The sequence below is a fragment of the Heliangelus exortis genome, chromosome 11, assembly GCF_036169615.1.
Source record: "Heliangelus exortis chromosome 11, bHelExo1.hap1, whole genome shotgun sequence".
NCBI classification, from domain to species: Eukaryota; Metazoa; Chordata; class Aves; order Apodiformes; family Trochilidae; genus Heliangelus; species Heliangelus exortis.
In genome coordinates, this window is record NC_092432.1 from 12458438 (window position 1) to 12475401 (window position 16964).

The following is a 16964-nucleotide window of genomic DNA, read 5'->3' on the forward strand; positions in this document are numbered from 1 at the left end:
GACATTAGGAGGAAATTTTTCCATGTGAGGGTGGTGAGACACTAGAATTATGGATGCCTCATTGCTGGAAGTGTTCAAGGCCAGGTTGGATGGGGCTTGGAGAAACCTGGTCTGGTGGGAGGCATCCCTGCCCATGCAGGGGGGTTGGAACTGGATGAGCTTTAAGGTCCCTTCCAGCCCAAACTCTTCTACAATTCTATATTCTGTGATTATCTGGTATATTATTAAACCACAACATATTGCTTATCCATCTTTCAATTTGTCCACCGAGCTCTATCTTCTCCAACTTAATTAATTAGACCATTAGCCAGATAAATTAGACCCATGTCATTTCCACTGTCCAATAAAAGTGCTTTGCAAACAGTCATCTATGCAAATCTATGCAAACATCTACCCACAAAAAGTACCTAGTGAAAGCAAGTTCTGCTGGAAAAATACAGAAAGATTTACAAACAAAAAAAAAGTCTGAAAATCATTGAGGTAGAAAATTATTTTTTTTTTAAAACTTATAGTAACGTTCCCTCTACCAATAGGTGTTATTGACAGAAGACATTACAGGCACACACTCAAAGGATTTAGGTACTTGGATAAACACCATAATGAGCTATTCTGGAAAACAATAGTTAGAAATATAAACATTTAGAACGATCTGTAGAGAAAAAGAAGTTTCTATATCGTTGAACATCCCTGTAACATGGCCCATAGTTTCACAGATTCTCTAGTAAAGAACAGGTCACCTCACAGTTTCTGTTGTGCTTAATGCTCTTTCTCTGCTGCAGTGCAGGTCTTAGTTTTGGACCAGAGCACAGAGAGCAGCAGTGACAGAGTACTGCACAAAGAACAAATCAGCACCACAGTCTCTGTGTTCTGCTGTTCAGATTTTCCACCATCTTTCTGAATTCAGACTGTGGCTTGCAGGTAAAAATCATTTTAGTCACTTTTGTAAACAAAAGGAGCTCGCTCACTACATGAAATAGTTCTGCCCTCCAACACCTTTGCACTTCATCTTGAGCTTGGACCTCATTATTCACCATGTAGCAACATCATGTGCTCCAGGATCTGATCTGCATGAGGTGCACAGAACTTTTCTGAAAAGGGATTGGTTTTAATTATGCTGCCAGGGAAAGACAAGAAAAGCAGAAAACAAGAGGAGTGTGAGAAGCTGGCCTTTCTTTTCACTTAAAGCACCTTCAACACAAAACCTCAACAAGATCAAAATAAAAATTGAAAGATTAATACAATAACCAGAAATAATGGCATCCACTTGGTGCAACTACAGCAGACTGAAGGAACAGATATCCTTTTCTCCCAGGAAGGTGAATGCATTCATGAGTGAAAACTTGCAACCAAAGTAAAATGAAAAGCTCATGATTCTTTCCTGTGTTAATTTCCAAATCTCTGTACACTGTCCAGTTTTGGCTTCCCTTCCTTTTTATATCTCTCTTCCCCATCCTATAGCTTTGTTGGGGTTTTTTTTGTTTGTTTGTTTGTCTTTTTATTTTTTTTTCCAGATATTTCTCCTATTAAATGTACTTTCTAGCTAGGACCAGACAAATCTAAGGCTATGAACAGATAATCATAAATGACTACAGCTAATGTCAAGCAAGTGACTTTAACTGTATGACCTCACAACCTTTACAGCTATTGATGTGAAATAAAGTATTTGAAAACACTTCTGTTTGGTTGGGTTTTGTTTTTCAATTTAACATATAAAAATTCCAGACCTGTAATCCAAGATAAATACAACAAATAATTGAAAGCTGGTGTATCTCTCTGCCCTGACTTCCCACCCACATTAGCCACAGTTCCTTATTGAGAGACAGGCTCACTGCCTCACTGCATATTCACAAGAAAAAAAGAAAAAAATACAGCCTGTTGTGCAACTGTCTGTAAATGGTTTTATAATTTATCATGAATGGTATCTCCTAATCAGAACTTAAGGAAAATGCAGAAAAGAAAGCTTTTTCCAACCCCTGCTTGTTTATAGCACACACACACCCCACTTTCTGCATGTTGTCAATTTTCCAACTGTTCTCGATCATTTTTATTGGACATCGGTAAAAAGCTAGAAGAAAGAATTTTTTTGAAAAAAGAATACTTGATTGGAAAAAAATAAACTAGGATTACTAATTGGCACTTAAAAAGCTAATGTTAGCATTTTAAAATCTCCTTAGCTTTCTGAGTGATTAGTCTCCTCAGTACATATTCTATTTATGCAAAATGAGTTCAACACAGATGCAGCCTCTCCAATAAATTGACAGACACAAAGAAAATCAGCAGTTTTGTTGCTCTTTTTTCTATAAGATTATCACCTAATTGGTTACATATATGTTTGAAATGTACACCACATGTTCACCCTCACATCTAAGACACTTCTTGGGAATTAGTTTATTTCTCATACTCTTGTCTCAGGCCTATGCCTTGATCATTTCTGCAATGTCTCAGCAGGGAGCACAGTGCCCAGCAGCACTGGGAAGGGTAATTTTAACAAGGGAACCACAGGGCAGATCAGCAGGACCAGTGAGTAATGAACATACTGGTTCTGAAAACCAAGCTTCTGTTCCTTCAACAGGGTGGAAGAGTCAGGCCTTCATAAAGAGAAATTGCTATAGTCACATCACATACAGAAGGCTTTAGTTGAACATTGCTGGCATTTCTGGTCAGATTTCCTTTTTCTGCAGAGTAATACCCACTGCTTTATTCACCCCAGGCACATGAGCATTACTGCAGCTAGGAAGCAAATAGGATGCTGGAATTCCTCCTACCCCACACGTGGTATCTTATTCCTTTTCAGTGCAAATGCCATGCCCACCCACACCTTTTACAGAGAGAGAATGCTCCCACTGCAGACTCCACACAACTTAACCAATGTCATCTACCATGTAAATCTTTATACTTTCCCTTTTTGAGAAGTCTACAGTGGGAAAAGGATTTTTGCTCAACCCACATTAAAAGACAACAGATTTTGTGTTTTGTGTGAGTGTTTCTGGGACAGTGGAAAGGTTTTTCTTGCCTGATTACCCATTCACTATCTACAGGTGTACTTCAGGGACAGTCTTAATGCACTGTCTAATCTGCAGTCCTCTCTTTGTTGCTCAGCACAGGGATCAGCATTGTAAACTCAATTTCTGACAACAGCTCAAACTGTCCACAAAATTCCTTCAACAGCACTGACAGATGGGAACTGACTGCTCTGAGAATTTAATATGCTAGAGCAAAGCCCACCAAACTGCACAAAATAAGATTTTTATTCCAGTATCTTTAAAGCCATGGGAATGCCAGTTTACATGTGGTCATACGGTCTGTTTGACAAAGATAGACCATAATTTTCCTTTCTTTTTGCTTTTCCTTATGTTTTGGTTTTTTAACTTTCTCATGGGAGTAGTAGCTAGTCTGATGCCAGCTGAGAGTTTCCAGGCACAAAAAGAAGACTGTGCTATGACCCACCTATTTCTGGCTGCCTATTAATACTGGGTTTGTTGAGAGAATCATTCTCTCAGATGAAACATAAAACTCCCCTTACCAACCAGGTTACATTTGTGCTTATGCTTGGACTCTGAAGGGCCTTAAAGAAGGAAAGCTAGAGGAAAACCTTGGGGTTAAATCAGAAAACTCCTTTAGTGTCCACTGATTCAGCTCCAGCCTGGTGACTCTTGTTGTTCTGTACAAGGAGATGGAGACCTGCTAGTGAGGACTGTGACAACCTACACCAGGAACTAGGGATTGTGACAATGATGTTGAGAACCACAAGATCCTGGACAGATGCAGCTTGTCACAGCAATCCAGCATTTTCTAAGCACAGGGATATATGAGACCAGGATGGTCTCATCAAAGCCTTGCAGTTAGAAAAACTACAGCTTGCCTACGTCAGGTACAGGCCTAGAACAACACAGCCATACAGAATATGAACAGGTCACATGGGATGGCACCTTCCAAGAACTTCTTGGGGAAAAGTAGACAGAAGGTAGTACTTGGAATCTGTGACAAAGGCAGATTGCTATGGAGAGGAAGAGTCTTACATCACCTTTCAGTACTGTCTGGCATTAGCACGATCTTCTCACATCTCCACCTGCAACCCATAAGGAAGCTTCAGGGTAACAGAGCTTCATAGTTACAAATAAGGGTGCTGACAGAAACTACACAGGGACCCCGGACATTTTCTGCCACTACCTGTGCTTCCCTTCCCCCATCACTTTCTTCATATATATGGAGACGTGGCTGCCATTTCCTGGACCAAACGGATCTGATCCTCCCTATCTCCTTCTTGCTCAGGTGGAAGCCAGTCACACCTAACAAGGAAAAGAATTGCACCACAATCACAAAACTAGAGATATTCCTAACAAAGCCATGAGGGAGGACAGTATTTTACTTTTGCTGATGGGCTTCTTGAGCTCAGCTCTGCTCCTAAATTTCACAGGGCACCAGTTGTGAGCAGTGCTTCTGAAAGACAAGAAGCCACCATTCCCACAAGGCAGATGCAGTCCTGGGGCTCAGCTGAACATGCTCAGCCAAAATACATTGAGACACACAGACTAAAGCTCTGAAATTTTTTTCAGAGAATCCACCCTACAGCTGGAAGGTCTGGATGGCACCTGCTTCTTTCCACTCTGACTGATAAAGCCACAAAAAGAAGTCTGTGTGAAGGAAGAGATCTCTGCTGAGGAAAAGAATTACAGGTCTATTTCCATGCTTCAGGATGCAAAGCTGCTGTCTCAGTTTAGTGGACAGGTTGCACCAAAACCCAGAGAACAGAATTGTTCTCTGTTACTCTTCTCCACTCTCCCAGGGGAAGACAAAAGGAAGGAATAAGAAAGAAAGACTTAGAGGTTGGAAATTAAATCTACAACAGGGAAGGGATAGTAACACGTGCAGTAATAATGAAAAATATGAAAACAGACACAAAATCCAATTGTTATGGTCACTGCTACAAGTGTCCCAAAGTCCCTCATGATAGAGCAGACCTGGGAAAAGAAGACAGGGCTCTCTTCCCAGCACCCAATGGATTTGGATTCTGCAGAGCACCTGGAAAGCTGATGACACAGAGCAGGACTGCCTCTCCCAGACCTCTGAGTGCAGCAAAACAGCAACGAAGAAGGCAGTAGGAAGGGATGGACTTCCCTGCCCTCCTGGCTTTTATGGAGTATGTCAGGAAATGGAATGGAATCCCAACTCCTCCCTGTTCTGTCCCCAGGATCATTCAGGGTCCTTAACAAACTCTCTTCAGGTCCTCATACTGATACTGTAAAAGGAGCCTGGGCCCCCTCAAACCATAGCAGCTGCTCCCATGGACACACTGAGCTCTCTGTGCACTTTGGCACAGTGAAGAATTGAGTTTCAGATCATAAAAATCTCCAAAAATGCACATTTGAACTCAAATGGTATTTACTCAGTACTAAAATAGCCTGAGGGTTACACCTGCATACTCAAATTAATTTTCAAGTGCCTCTTTTGCTATACAGGGTATTTTATGTTACATTTGCACCATACTTATATAACCTACTTGAAATGTATTTCCCCTTGTTTGGAGTAACAACTTTCTGGAGATGTCTCATGAAGACCAATTTGGAAAGAAATTAAAGGCAAGAGCCTTCCCTACACACAGCTTCCTGACTCCCATACAGAACACCTGCTGAGCAGAGATCAAGCAGGTCTCTGATGATTCCCAAGTACAGGTTAAAACACATTCAACTGTTAATAAATGCTTATATAAAGCTTTTTAATATCTTCATCAATGAGAGCTCCATATGACTTACTGTGAAGTGCTCTTAGATGGATCTCACTGAGGGTGGAATACATATAGGTTCAGTTCAACACAGTGGAATAGCAACCAGAGCATCAGGGGGACTCCATGGAAGTGCTCCCTCCATCTGTCCCAAGGGATGTTAAACCAGAGGGTTATCATTCCTGACAAATGCATCTTCCTAAAGCCATCCAGTGATTGTGACTCTTCCTCTCCTGCCCAGACACTGCCCCAGCACTTTACTACCTTCATTATTCTCCTCTTTGCTTCAATTCAAGCTTTTTACTTCTTGTCCCAAACATCATAAAGATCAATACCAGACTGTTCTGTTCCTCACTGAAGTCCTTACAAGGTCCCCTGAAACTCTGTTCTTTACATGAAACTCAGTTATTTTCACCAGCACTCCATGGCAGTTTTCTCAGTCTCTAATCATTCTCACTGCCTCCCTCTAGATTCTCTCCCATTGACCCAAATCTTTCATAAAAAATTTAGTATAGCAGTCTACCTACAGCCACTTCAAGCCTGAACCAGGCATAAGGGTGACTTGTAATGCTCTGTAGGACAACAGTGGTGCATAATCTGATCATGTGTGGGCAAATGTTATGACCTTTAATTCCAATAAAACTTGAATAGTTGTTGTATGAAAACAGGAGTAATACACATTTACATTATCAAAAGACAGTGTTCTCAGAGAAGCAAACTACACAATTCAAACTGCACAGATTCTTGCTATCTCTCAGTCAGGAGATGTACAACTATGCACAAGAATCACACTTGCCACCTCTCTATTATCTTGGAACACCTTTCACAAAGAGCTTTCCCCAGGCCTGGTGGGCTAGCTGCTTGCTGTGGTTTTCCCTGACAGAAGCCTTCCAGACTGTGGTCAAATAGCAGCTACGAATCACCCAAATCACTTAAAATTGTGAAGAGCCCCAAAGCAGCACAGATTGGTAACACTACAAAAAGTCACTTCCATCCTATGACAACGGTTTTAAAGGGTCTGTAGACAACTGGCTGCACTTCCCCAGCTCAAAGTTTTCTTTTGCACAGGCTATGAAACTCAAGTAACATAAAAGTATAAAACAAAAGTCCATCCTTTGTACTTACCCTTCTCTTTGGTACTCCTCATCCAAATTTGACAAAAGCTGGGACCCAGCCACAGAGAGATCAAGAGCAGCTAAAGGTAGATCTCGATAAGCAAAATTAACAAGCTGGACAGGAGCAATGCTTTTGGTCTCTTCTTCCACTTGCTGTGAAATTATCTCAACTTCTGAAACACCACCTTCTATTGTAGGCCTGAAAATAAAACAAGCAAAATTAAAATGTGCCTCTCTACACATACACATATATACATAGAACAAATCTTAATAAATAAATAAGAACGTAAAGATAAGTTAGAAACCAGAACTTCATTCCTAAAAAGACAGCAACTTAAAAGGCCTTTGCAAGTCCATAGTGTCCTCATTGAGCCAAAAGAGCAAATCTGTCCCAACTTGTCTTTCACAGAGCTCACCAAAATGAACAGAAACCTCACAGACTTCAAATGCTGTTCAAAGAAGAACAGCATTTCAGTCTGTTGAATCTTCTTCACAAGTGCTAAATATAAATGGATGCATATCCTGGTTTGAGAAGACCAGGACAGTAGAAACCTGCCTGGACCACTACCACCAGCTGCCAGCCCATTGATGTGTCAGTGAGAATGGGGAGTAGCTGAGCCTCTGGGAGGAGAGGATGGGCCAGTCAGAGTGTTCCTTCCCAGGGTGCTCTGTATAACATGGATCCCAAGAGAGCCCTCTGGCTGGTGTGCTGAAGTCTGTTTCCTCACTAGAGAAGAACATCACTCCCCAAGGCAGGTCACCTTCTGCCTTCTCAAGCAGGACCAGCTTGGTTGCTGTCACTGAGAGCCTGGACTTGGGCACCCCTGTCTGCTGCCCAGTCCACTGTGGGGTTTTTGCAGTTGGGAAGTAATTACCAGCTGAGGAGGGTGAGTTCCATATTCACATATTTGTATATGTACTTGTAATTTACTAATACTACCTCATTAAACCTACCGAAGTTTTTTCTTCCAACATTACTGTTCCTCCCTTATTCCCTCATCTTCTCCTGGCAGGGAGAATCTGTCACTGTCTAGTTACTGTCTAAAACCTTGACAGTGAGTTATAAACAAGCAAATGCAGAAACAATGCATAAACCCAAGAGCAAAACACTTGTGCAAAGCAGAAAGGAGGCATATAACTATGCCAACTAAAAATTCACTGCTTGTTAAGTTACATCAGTGAGCAACCAATAGCTAAGCTTATTAATCATTATATATAAATCATCTGTTAATGAATAGATACAGTTTGACCTGTGTGCCACTGTGGATCAATATTCAAATAGTTTTGATGGATGGCAACTTTGTTTCATTCAATTAGAAAGGATCATTCTGTTACAAGTCATTTCAAAACAATTCTGAAAGGAGAACAAGGATTCAGAAGAATTATGGACTCCTCCATACAGATTATTTTAACTATTCTTACATACAGCTTCTAAATCTGAACACATTCATCCTCTGCCCCATGAACTTTAATGGGACCTCCATGCAGGTAGAACCAGGGTCTGACTGTGTAAGTCTTCCACATTTAACCAAAATACTATTTATCTAGAAACTCAAACTTTGTCAGCTAGCAAATTCTCTGGTGCATCTGAAGGACTTTACTGTGTGTCAGGCTCCAGCAGGGACTGATCCTTTGCAGTCCCCAGTGAATGCCACTTGCTCCACTTGCTCCAGAGTAGATTTCAGCATAAAATTCCCTAGCTCTCATCCCGGGGAGTGAGTCAAGATCTGAAGATATCTAGGGCTACTTGTCAGAGGTTTTCAACAGCAGGTGTGAAGAGACTCTTTTGCCTTAGCTACATAGTTAAAAAGTGCTTAGCACCAACTTCCCTCTATTATTTGACAGAAATTGCATTGGTGATTTTGTTTTACAGCTTATTAAAATCTCCCAGCTATTCAAGCAACCTGAATAACAGTTCAGGTTAGAAAAAAGTAATCATTTAGATGAGTTCCTAACTCATATATCTTCTAAGTCTAACCAAGTATGTGGGGGAAGAAACTCAAATTCTATGTGAAAGAGATAAAGATTTATTGGCCAGAGCCACACCATTAGACTAACTCTTGTGGACAAAAAACATTATTCCTAAATTAAAAGGAGCTAAGTGCTGCCAACATTACACACAAAAGTAATTTTAAAAATCAGAAAATGCTGTTATATCTCAGGTATTTGTCAGAAAAAGGCTGCAACTGTGTCATGCTATGGCAGAAAGTGGAGGTAAGAGGAAGCACTATCTGAGCAAACAAAAGGCTAATTTTATTCTTTGTCTAACTCATAATGGATAGCAATGAGATTCTTCCATTTTCAACATAAGTATTTTCCTCCATAAACAATCGGAAATCAGAAGCCCAGAGGGAGGAGCTAATTTGAGCAACAATTTTCTTTCTTTGATTTTCACCCTTAGTGCCATCCTCTGGACATTTACCTTCAAAAGTCCAAGCTGGTTCAGCTTGGTGTGGAAGAGCAGTGATCCAGTTTCCAGTAGTGTAAAGGAAAAGGGAAATGGGTTGGTGCAGACTTGCCTCTCCCAGCAGGGAGACAGACTCAGTGACAGACACTGTTTGATTTGACTGAAAAGCAAAGCAAACCACCAGACCAGTGTTGGCAAACAGCTTGGGGACAGGTTTGGTGGCAGGAAAGAAAAAAGGCAAATGGATCTGAAAATAGTGTGACATACTGGTTTTCAAGCACCAGCTGTCAGTAACTAACACACCAGACATGCTTACAGCATTCATGTCTTTTCTGCTCGTTTGCACTCATCAGACAACTCACCAAATCCTACTATTCCTCCTCAAAATATCAAATTTTCCTTTCTGTAATACTGATATAACTCTCTTGATGTCACATCATTCTCCTACAAGTAGGAACATGTTCCCTTCTATTATAAGTAACTTATAACTCTCCTCCTCACATGGTACTTACTGAGGATTTGTCATGTTGGAGGATGCAACAAAATCACCAGTGGTTCCAGTATTTAACTAATTCCAGGTGCTTCACACAAGTTTTAGCCTTCTGAGGTTGTGTCTCTGTCAGAAGTAAAACAAAGTTAATTTCCAACACAGTCAAAAGAACTCCAAAGGCTGCAGTGATGTTGTCATGTTGTGGTTTCGTCTAAGAATTTTATTCCAGGTAATATCTTCCCTATTATAGAAGCTGTAATATTACAGTGCATTTACTTATACATTTAGACACATTGGCTCACATTTATATTTCCATGAGAGCACAGGCCTTGCTTTAAACCATTGGATTGGTGAGAAAGCCGCAATCAGAGGGGGTAGTGGATTTTCAAAGAAAGCTCATTGTAGAGAGACACAAGTCCTCAGGTGTCACCAATAATGAACTGGGAGCTTAGGCCGCCCAGCTGTGCCCAATAATTAGGGCCTGCCCCAGCCGGAAATGGGCGGGGCTGAAGGGCAAAATAAAAGGCATGCTCCCAGAAGCAGAAGACAGGAGATGAAGATGCCTGAGGAGAGGGATGGCAAGAGAGCTCCGGAGAAGAGCCGTGTCCCTGAGAGAAGGCTCGCCACAACATCTGGTGGAGAATGCGGGCAACAACAGCAGCTGTGAATGCTGAGGTAATATAAGAAGCTCTACACGACCACGTTGGTTGCGGGAAGCTCTACAAAGCCAGGCTTAAATGCGGAAGGTGATATAAAGAGCTTCGAAATACGCAACCACGTCAGATGGAGCCACTACGTTGGTGTGGGACGCTCTATAAAGAGCTCCAAATACGCAACCAGAAGTGAAGCTCCACAAGGCCAGGCTTAAATGCTGTAGGCGGCGTGAAGAGCTCGGAGTAAAAGCCCAGCACGGCAAGACAACAGCCCGGAATGGCGAGCCAGCCAGGAGAGAAGAATGAGGCTCGAAAGGCACAGCAAGTTGGCGCGCGGAACTCAAGCCCGAGGAATGCTGAAGCGGAGCTCTGAGTGCGCATCAAGTCAGTGCGGTCCTGAAACGGAGTCTCCCAGGGACACGCGATAGTGTGGTCCTGAAACGGAGCCTCCCAGGGACACGCGATGTGGTCCTGAAACGGAGCCCCCAGGGACACGCGATAGTGCGGTCCTGAAACGGGGCCCTAGGGACACGCGATAAGACTGGTGCGCTGAATGCTCAGAGAAGCCTCTGCATGGCTAGGCATTCCGAGGTGGCGAGTACCAGCGAAAACTGAGCTGGTGTTTTAAGACCTCATCTCCTGTTAACAGAGGCTAAAGAGCCCGAATTTTCCCTCCTCAAAAATAGGCGAAAAAATATTGAAAAATAATGAAATGTTTAAATGAAATGTTAAATTATTGAAAATGAAATGTTAAAAATGTTGAGAAATAATGAAATGTTTAAATGAAATGAAATGTTAAATTATTGAAAATGAAATGTTAAAAATGTTGAGAAATAATGAAATGTTTAAATGAAATGTTAAATTAATTGTAAATTATTGCTATTTTTCAACAAACAACAAAAAGGGGGGAAATGTAGAGAGACACAAGTCCTCAGGTGTCACCAATAATGAACTGGGAGCTTAGGCCCAGCTGTGCCCAATAATTAGGGCCTGCCCCAGCCGGAAATGGGCGGGGCTGAAGGGCAAAATAAAAGGCATGCTCCCAGAAGCAGAAGACAGGAGATGAAGATGCCTGAGGAGAGGGATGGCAAGAGAGCTCCTGAGAAGAGCCGTGTCCCTGAGAGAAGGCTCGCCGCAACAGCTCATGGCTTCAGGAGCACAAATTCTACCAGAACTGAACACATATTTTTATTTTTTTTTTACAATTTAATATATTTTACAGAGATAAACTTCATCTTTGTCAACCAAGTTTGTTTTTGATTTTTTTTCCCTCTATTTCCAATTCAAACTGTTCTGACTCCTTTTGCTACTTTAGAAAGTTTCTTCCAAGAACTAATCATGTTGTCCAACATTCTAGAGGGGCTGTTACCAAGACTGTATTTTGGTCAACAAAACCCACTAACCCATTAGGAAAAGGTGCCACATTTTCTTGTGGCAAACTCTCCACTGTGTTGTAGGTGGATCAGTGCATGGGAAGCAGAATGGAAGAGGACAAGCTTATGAGAATGAAAGCTACTGATACACAGGGAATACCATATAGGAAGCAAAAATTCTTAGAAAAAGATATCATAAGAGGCTTTGTACAACTACTGTCAAGATTGTATGTTAAATAATATTTATAAGTAACATTAAACATACTCTTAATTGAACTGAAATAGTCATTGACAAATTAGAATATTACTGACAATAGCATTAAAAAAACCCATGATATTGAAAAAAGCTTACTAGCTTTTATATTTAATTAGCTTATATATTTAATACTTTATATTATTAACTTTAGAGTCACTTACAGGCTGACTTGTTAGTATTAGTCAAGTATAAATACAGCAGCAGAATCACCCTTAGCAATCACTTGATACCAAATAATAAAACTGAACTTACATCTTTTGTAGACCCATTTCCAAGGTTTTATTTCATGTCTTGTAACCTTGTAATAAAGTAGAACGTAGTCAATGCATTCTCAGATTTCCCCCAAACTGTCCCTGGGTACACAGAAAGAGAAGATATGGACTGTGATTACACTCCTCTGGTAGATTTAATTGTTCATATGGAGAACAGAAACATTGCCAACTTTAAAACAGAAACACACATGCTCCATTTATCTGTAACCTTGCAGAACTTTTAATGTCAGAGCATTTTTTCAGATAAGCCTTCCCTGATAGAGCAGAGACTTGATTCAACAGCCACTCAGTATCATGGGGTTTTCTTTACTGAACTTCATAATCCTTGAATTATTTCTTATATCCCCAAGGCAGGAAAATGCTGATACATTTGCCTTATACTGAGGGAGCTGACAAGGGAGCTCCCTAAGTCTCTCTCCATTATTTACCAACAATCTTGGTCAACAGAGGAGGTCCTACATGACTGGAGGGTGGCTGAAGTGATGCCCAGCCACAAAAAGGGCTGGAAGGAGGACCTGGGGAACTCCTGATCTCACTATGGGGAAAGATCACGGAGAGGATCATCTTGAGGGAACTCTCATGGCAAGTACAGGGCAGCCAAGGGATGAGGGCCAGGCAGCAGGGGTTTATGAAAGGGAGGTCTTGCTTAACCAACCTGATCTCTTTCCATGACCACATGAGGGAAAGGCTGTGGACATTGTCTGCCTGGAGAGAGACAAGAGAGTTCTGGCCCAGAGAGCTGTGATTAATGGGGTCAGATCTCGTTGGCAGCCAGTCACCAGTGGTGTCCCTCACAGCTCAGTTTTGGGACCAGTTTTGATTTAAACCTTTATCAATGATCTCGAGAAGGGGATTGAGTGCACCCTCAGTAGGTTTGCAGATGACACCAAGCTGGGTGGGACTGTTGATCTGCTTGAGGGCCCTACAGGGGGAGCTGGACTGGCTGGATTGTTGGTCCAAGGCAAATTATATGAGGTTCAACAAGGGCAAGTCCAGGGTTCTGCATTTCAGTCACAACTACCTTGGGCAATGCTACAGCTTCAGGAAGAGTGGCTGGAAAGCTGCCCAGCAGGAAAGGACCTGAGGGTGCTGGTGGACACCTGGCTCAACATGAGGCAGCAGTCAGCATCCTGGCTTGTATCAGGAGCAGCATGGCCAGCAGGAGTTAGGAAGTGATTGTGACTCTGTACTCAGCACTCCTGAGGCTGCACCTTGAGTGCTGTGTTCAGCTGTGGGCCCCTCACTACAAGAAGGGCACTGAGGTGCTGGAATGTGTCCAGAAGAGAGCTCCCAAGCTGGTGAGAGAAGTCATGGGAGAAGTGGCTCTGCGGGAACTATGACTGTTTAGTTTGGAGGCTGAGGGGAGACCTCAGTGCCCTCTACAACTACCTGAAAGGAGGTTGGAAAGAGGCAAGCATTGGCCTCTTCTCCTAAGTGAATAATGACAGGACCAGAGGAAATGGTCTGAAGTTGCACCAAGGGAGGTTTAGATTAAATAATAGGAAGAATTTCTTTATTGAAAAGAGCGGTCAGGCACTGGAATGGGCTGCCCAGAGAGGTGGTTGAGTCACCACCCCTGGAGGTATTTAAGAAAGGTGTAGATGTGACACCTCAGGGCATGCTCTAGTGGCCAAGATTGTAGGGTTTTTTTTTTTGTGGATGTTTTTTGGTGGAGTGTGTGTGGTGTTTATTTGGGGTTGATTTTTTGGTGTTTTTTTTGTGTACAGTTGGACTCTGTGATCTCAAAAGTCCTCTCAACCATGACTATCCATGTTTAAATCACACACTGAAGAGAATTAGTGAATCTGTACCTACGACAGCTTTATGATAGCAATTGTTACATCTGCCTGCACAAGAAAACTAAAATATAACTATCAGCCTTGTTTTATGATGTTAGCTTGCTAACATCTTGTTTTGGGTTGACATTTTACAACACTTAAAAAAAAATAAAACACAAACTACACCATTTTTTTAAATGGAAATTTTTACCCAAGCCAATCTTTAAAGCACTGAGTGTGAGGAAATTGTAAAGGCATGAGGTACGCTGCACCTGTCTTGTGAGACTGAGGAAACTGGGATCCTTGCTATGCCTCTGTCTGCGAGGCTTGGAGAATAGAAGGTAAATGGGGATACAGTCAGTTTCAGAAATGGGATTAAAACTGATGTAAACTGGCCTCAGATGATAGGCAGACAGATGTGGATATGGGAATTTTTTAATGCAGTAAGGAACTCATCATTTATTTGAGACACAACACAGTGCTATTATTCACAACTTCCCTCCCCAAGGGGTTTTAGAAAACAAAACTATGACAAAAAATGTACAGCTATATTTTTAGAAATTATTGGTTTTCAATATCTCCAGATTTTGAGGAAACTCAATTTCTAACAGTGGGTCCAGTAACACACAGGACATAAACATGAAATCTTTACCTTTCCAGCATACAGACTGGTTTGCTGGGGTTTCTTAGCTGGAAACATGTTCACATTCATAGGGATTGTTGTTTTAACAACTCAACTAGATCTGACCACTGATAATACCAATAATCCAGACCTGGTCCCTCTCACTGGAGCTGGAAGCTCTACAGACAAAGTTTGCTCACCCCCAGGACTGAAGGAGCAACCTGCAGCCAGGCAGCAAATTCTTCTGCTGGTTCCAGAGACCAGAGTCCAAGGGATTGCTACCAGGACATAAGGAGGTTGTAAAGGTCAGATGAGTAACCTGGAAAGAGACCTGAAAGGAGACAGAGGGAGTCAAGTGTCCAAAGGACTCAGCAAAGCTTTCCTGAGAAAAAAAGTGGCAAAAAGTGAGTAATTTCTGATGCAGATAACTAATGTCTTATCTGATGTAAAGAATCAAAAAGAAACGTAGTTAATATGAACTATTGGAGGGCAGCACAAACGTAACCTTCAAAATAGACATAATAGCTGTGGTATCTATCATAAGGGGATTACTATGATTTGTGCTTCTTGTGAGACTTTGTGAAAGCAATAGAAATGTCTTAACATACACTGATATTTTGCAGGAAGTTATTCTTTCTATCTACTACTCTACCTTATCTATTATGCTCAAACTTTCTTTAAAAAAAGAAACTTTTGTAGTAGCATAAAGCCCTTCCAACTTCCACAGGCAATTTCTGTACAACCAAGAGGTGTTTAAAGGCCATGAGGAAGAGCAGGGAAATTTCATTCTTTTGCACTTATGTCTGGCTTGCATTCCTCCAGGATACAGTGTAGGCAACGAGCAACTGTGCAGCTCTCCTCCCTATCAACAGAGACTTGCAGGGACAGAGAGCAACCCTTGGATATTCTGCCCACCACATGAGAGTGGAATTTTTTCCCTTTCCAGCCCTTTCCCATTCAGTGATCACTGAAAAGTCTCATCTCTCATGGTCTCTTTGGAGGGGATTAGTTAACAGCTCCAGGGCTGGGGTTTTTTTGAGACCAGACAAGGACATGGTGTGTGCTGAGTTGCCATGTGAGTATGAGCAGTGCCCATTTTGTGAGAGTTCAGCAATTCTATTTGTTCTTTGGTGTGTTTTCAAGGTGAGATGGTGACAGAAGGAGCAGAGTTTCCCAAGATAAACAGAATTAGTTTAAAAAGGAGAGATGACAGAAATAATTATCCCCAAAAGTAGTGCAAGCTTTGAAGTTGTTTAAAAACCAGAAACATTCACTAGAATAAATGACTGATGTAGTCTTGTACATACCAAGAGGACAGTGCAATCTGATGGGAAGTGTATTACTGCATCAGGTTTCCTGTAAACGAGTAGACCAGCTTTAAATGTGCAGGATCACAGTTCAAACCTCAACAAAGTTGACTCGTTGCTTCACCCCCTCCTGCAGGAGGTGAAGGAAGTTGTACACAGTTCATTGATCTCTTTCTGTGAAGACCCTCAAAGTCCTGTGTTCTTTGCACAGGTAATACATGTCAGTGTTCCTCTGAGCTTTTGCAAGGTACCCTTTGCTTGATTATTTCTTTCAGCCTTTACTCTGCAGAGGCACTGGCAAGCAAATGCTTCACAGTTTGTGTTATGCCCAGCACCATGCAGGCTGAGAAGTGGGGTCATGCACTACAACTGAGCAAAGGTTTGTGCAGCTGCCCTTGCCCAGCACACATCCTGCCCCAGTTAATTTGTTAATGTTTAGATCAGCCATCTAGTGTCAGTCACCACACCTTGGCTGGAGCTTGTTAATAAGGAGATAAAGTCCACCTTAAACAACACAAATCATAGAACAGTTTGGAAAGCATATGTTAAAGTGTAGCACGTGTGAGATGATTTTTGTTATTTGTATGTATTCTCTAAGCTAAGAAGACAAAAAAACCCCAAAGCCTCAAGAGCAACCTTAAAAATAAAAAAAAATTTAAAAATCAGTTCTTCACTCATGAAAATCATAGAATCATAGAATTGGCTGGGTTGGAAGGGACCTCTGAGATCATCAAGTCCAACCCTTGATCCACTACCACTGTGGTTCCCAGCCCATGGCACTGAGTGCCACATCCAGTCTCTTTTTAAATATCTCCAGGGATGGAGAATCCACTACTTCCCTGGGCAGCCCATTCCAATGCCTGATCACCCTCTGCATAAAGAAATTCTTTCTAATATCCAACCTAAAAAAAAATCATGCCTTAGTATTGGTGTAAACACAGTCTTGCAAAATACACAGTTGTGGCCACA

The 16964-nt window shown here is 41.7% G+C and overlaps 1 protein-coding gene across 4 annotated transcripts in view; it reads right to left on the minus strand.

Moving 5' to 3' along the window:
* The window catches only part of TMEM266 (transmembrane protein 266), an 86859-nt gene that overhangs the window by 46960 nt on the left and 22935 nt on the right, over window positions 1-16964 (minus strand). For 3 of the 4 annotated variants that reach the window (XM_071754633.1, XM_071754635.1, XM_071754637.1), the window contains exons 2-5: window positions 14889-15019; window positions 12269-12369; window positions 9757-9860; window positions 6848-7036 (exon numbers count right to left, since the gene is read on the minus strand). In XM_071754633.1, coding sequence (XP_071610734.1) covers window positions 6848-7036; window positions 9757-9770 — 203 coding nt within the window. In that variant the 5' untranslated portion in view covers window positions 9771-9860; window positions 12269-12369; window positions 14889-15019. Of the gene's footprint in view, window positions 1-6847; window positions 7037-9756; window positions 9861-12268; window positions 12370-12943; window positions 12994-14888; window positions 15020-16964 lie in introns of all 4 variants that reach the window. The other variant, XM_071754636.1, reaches the window with a different exon arrangement.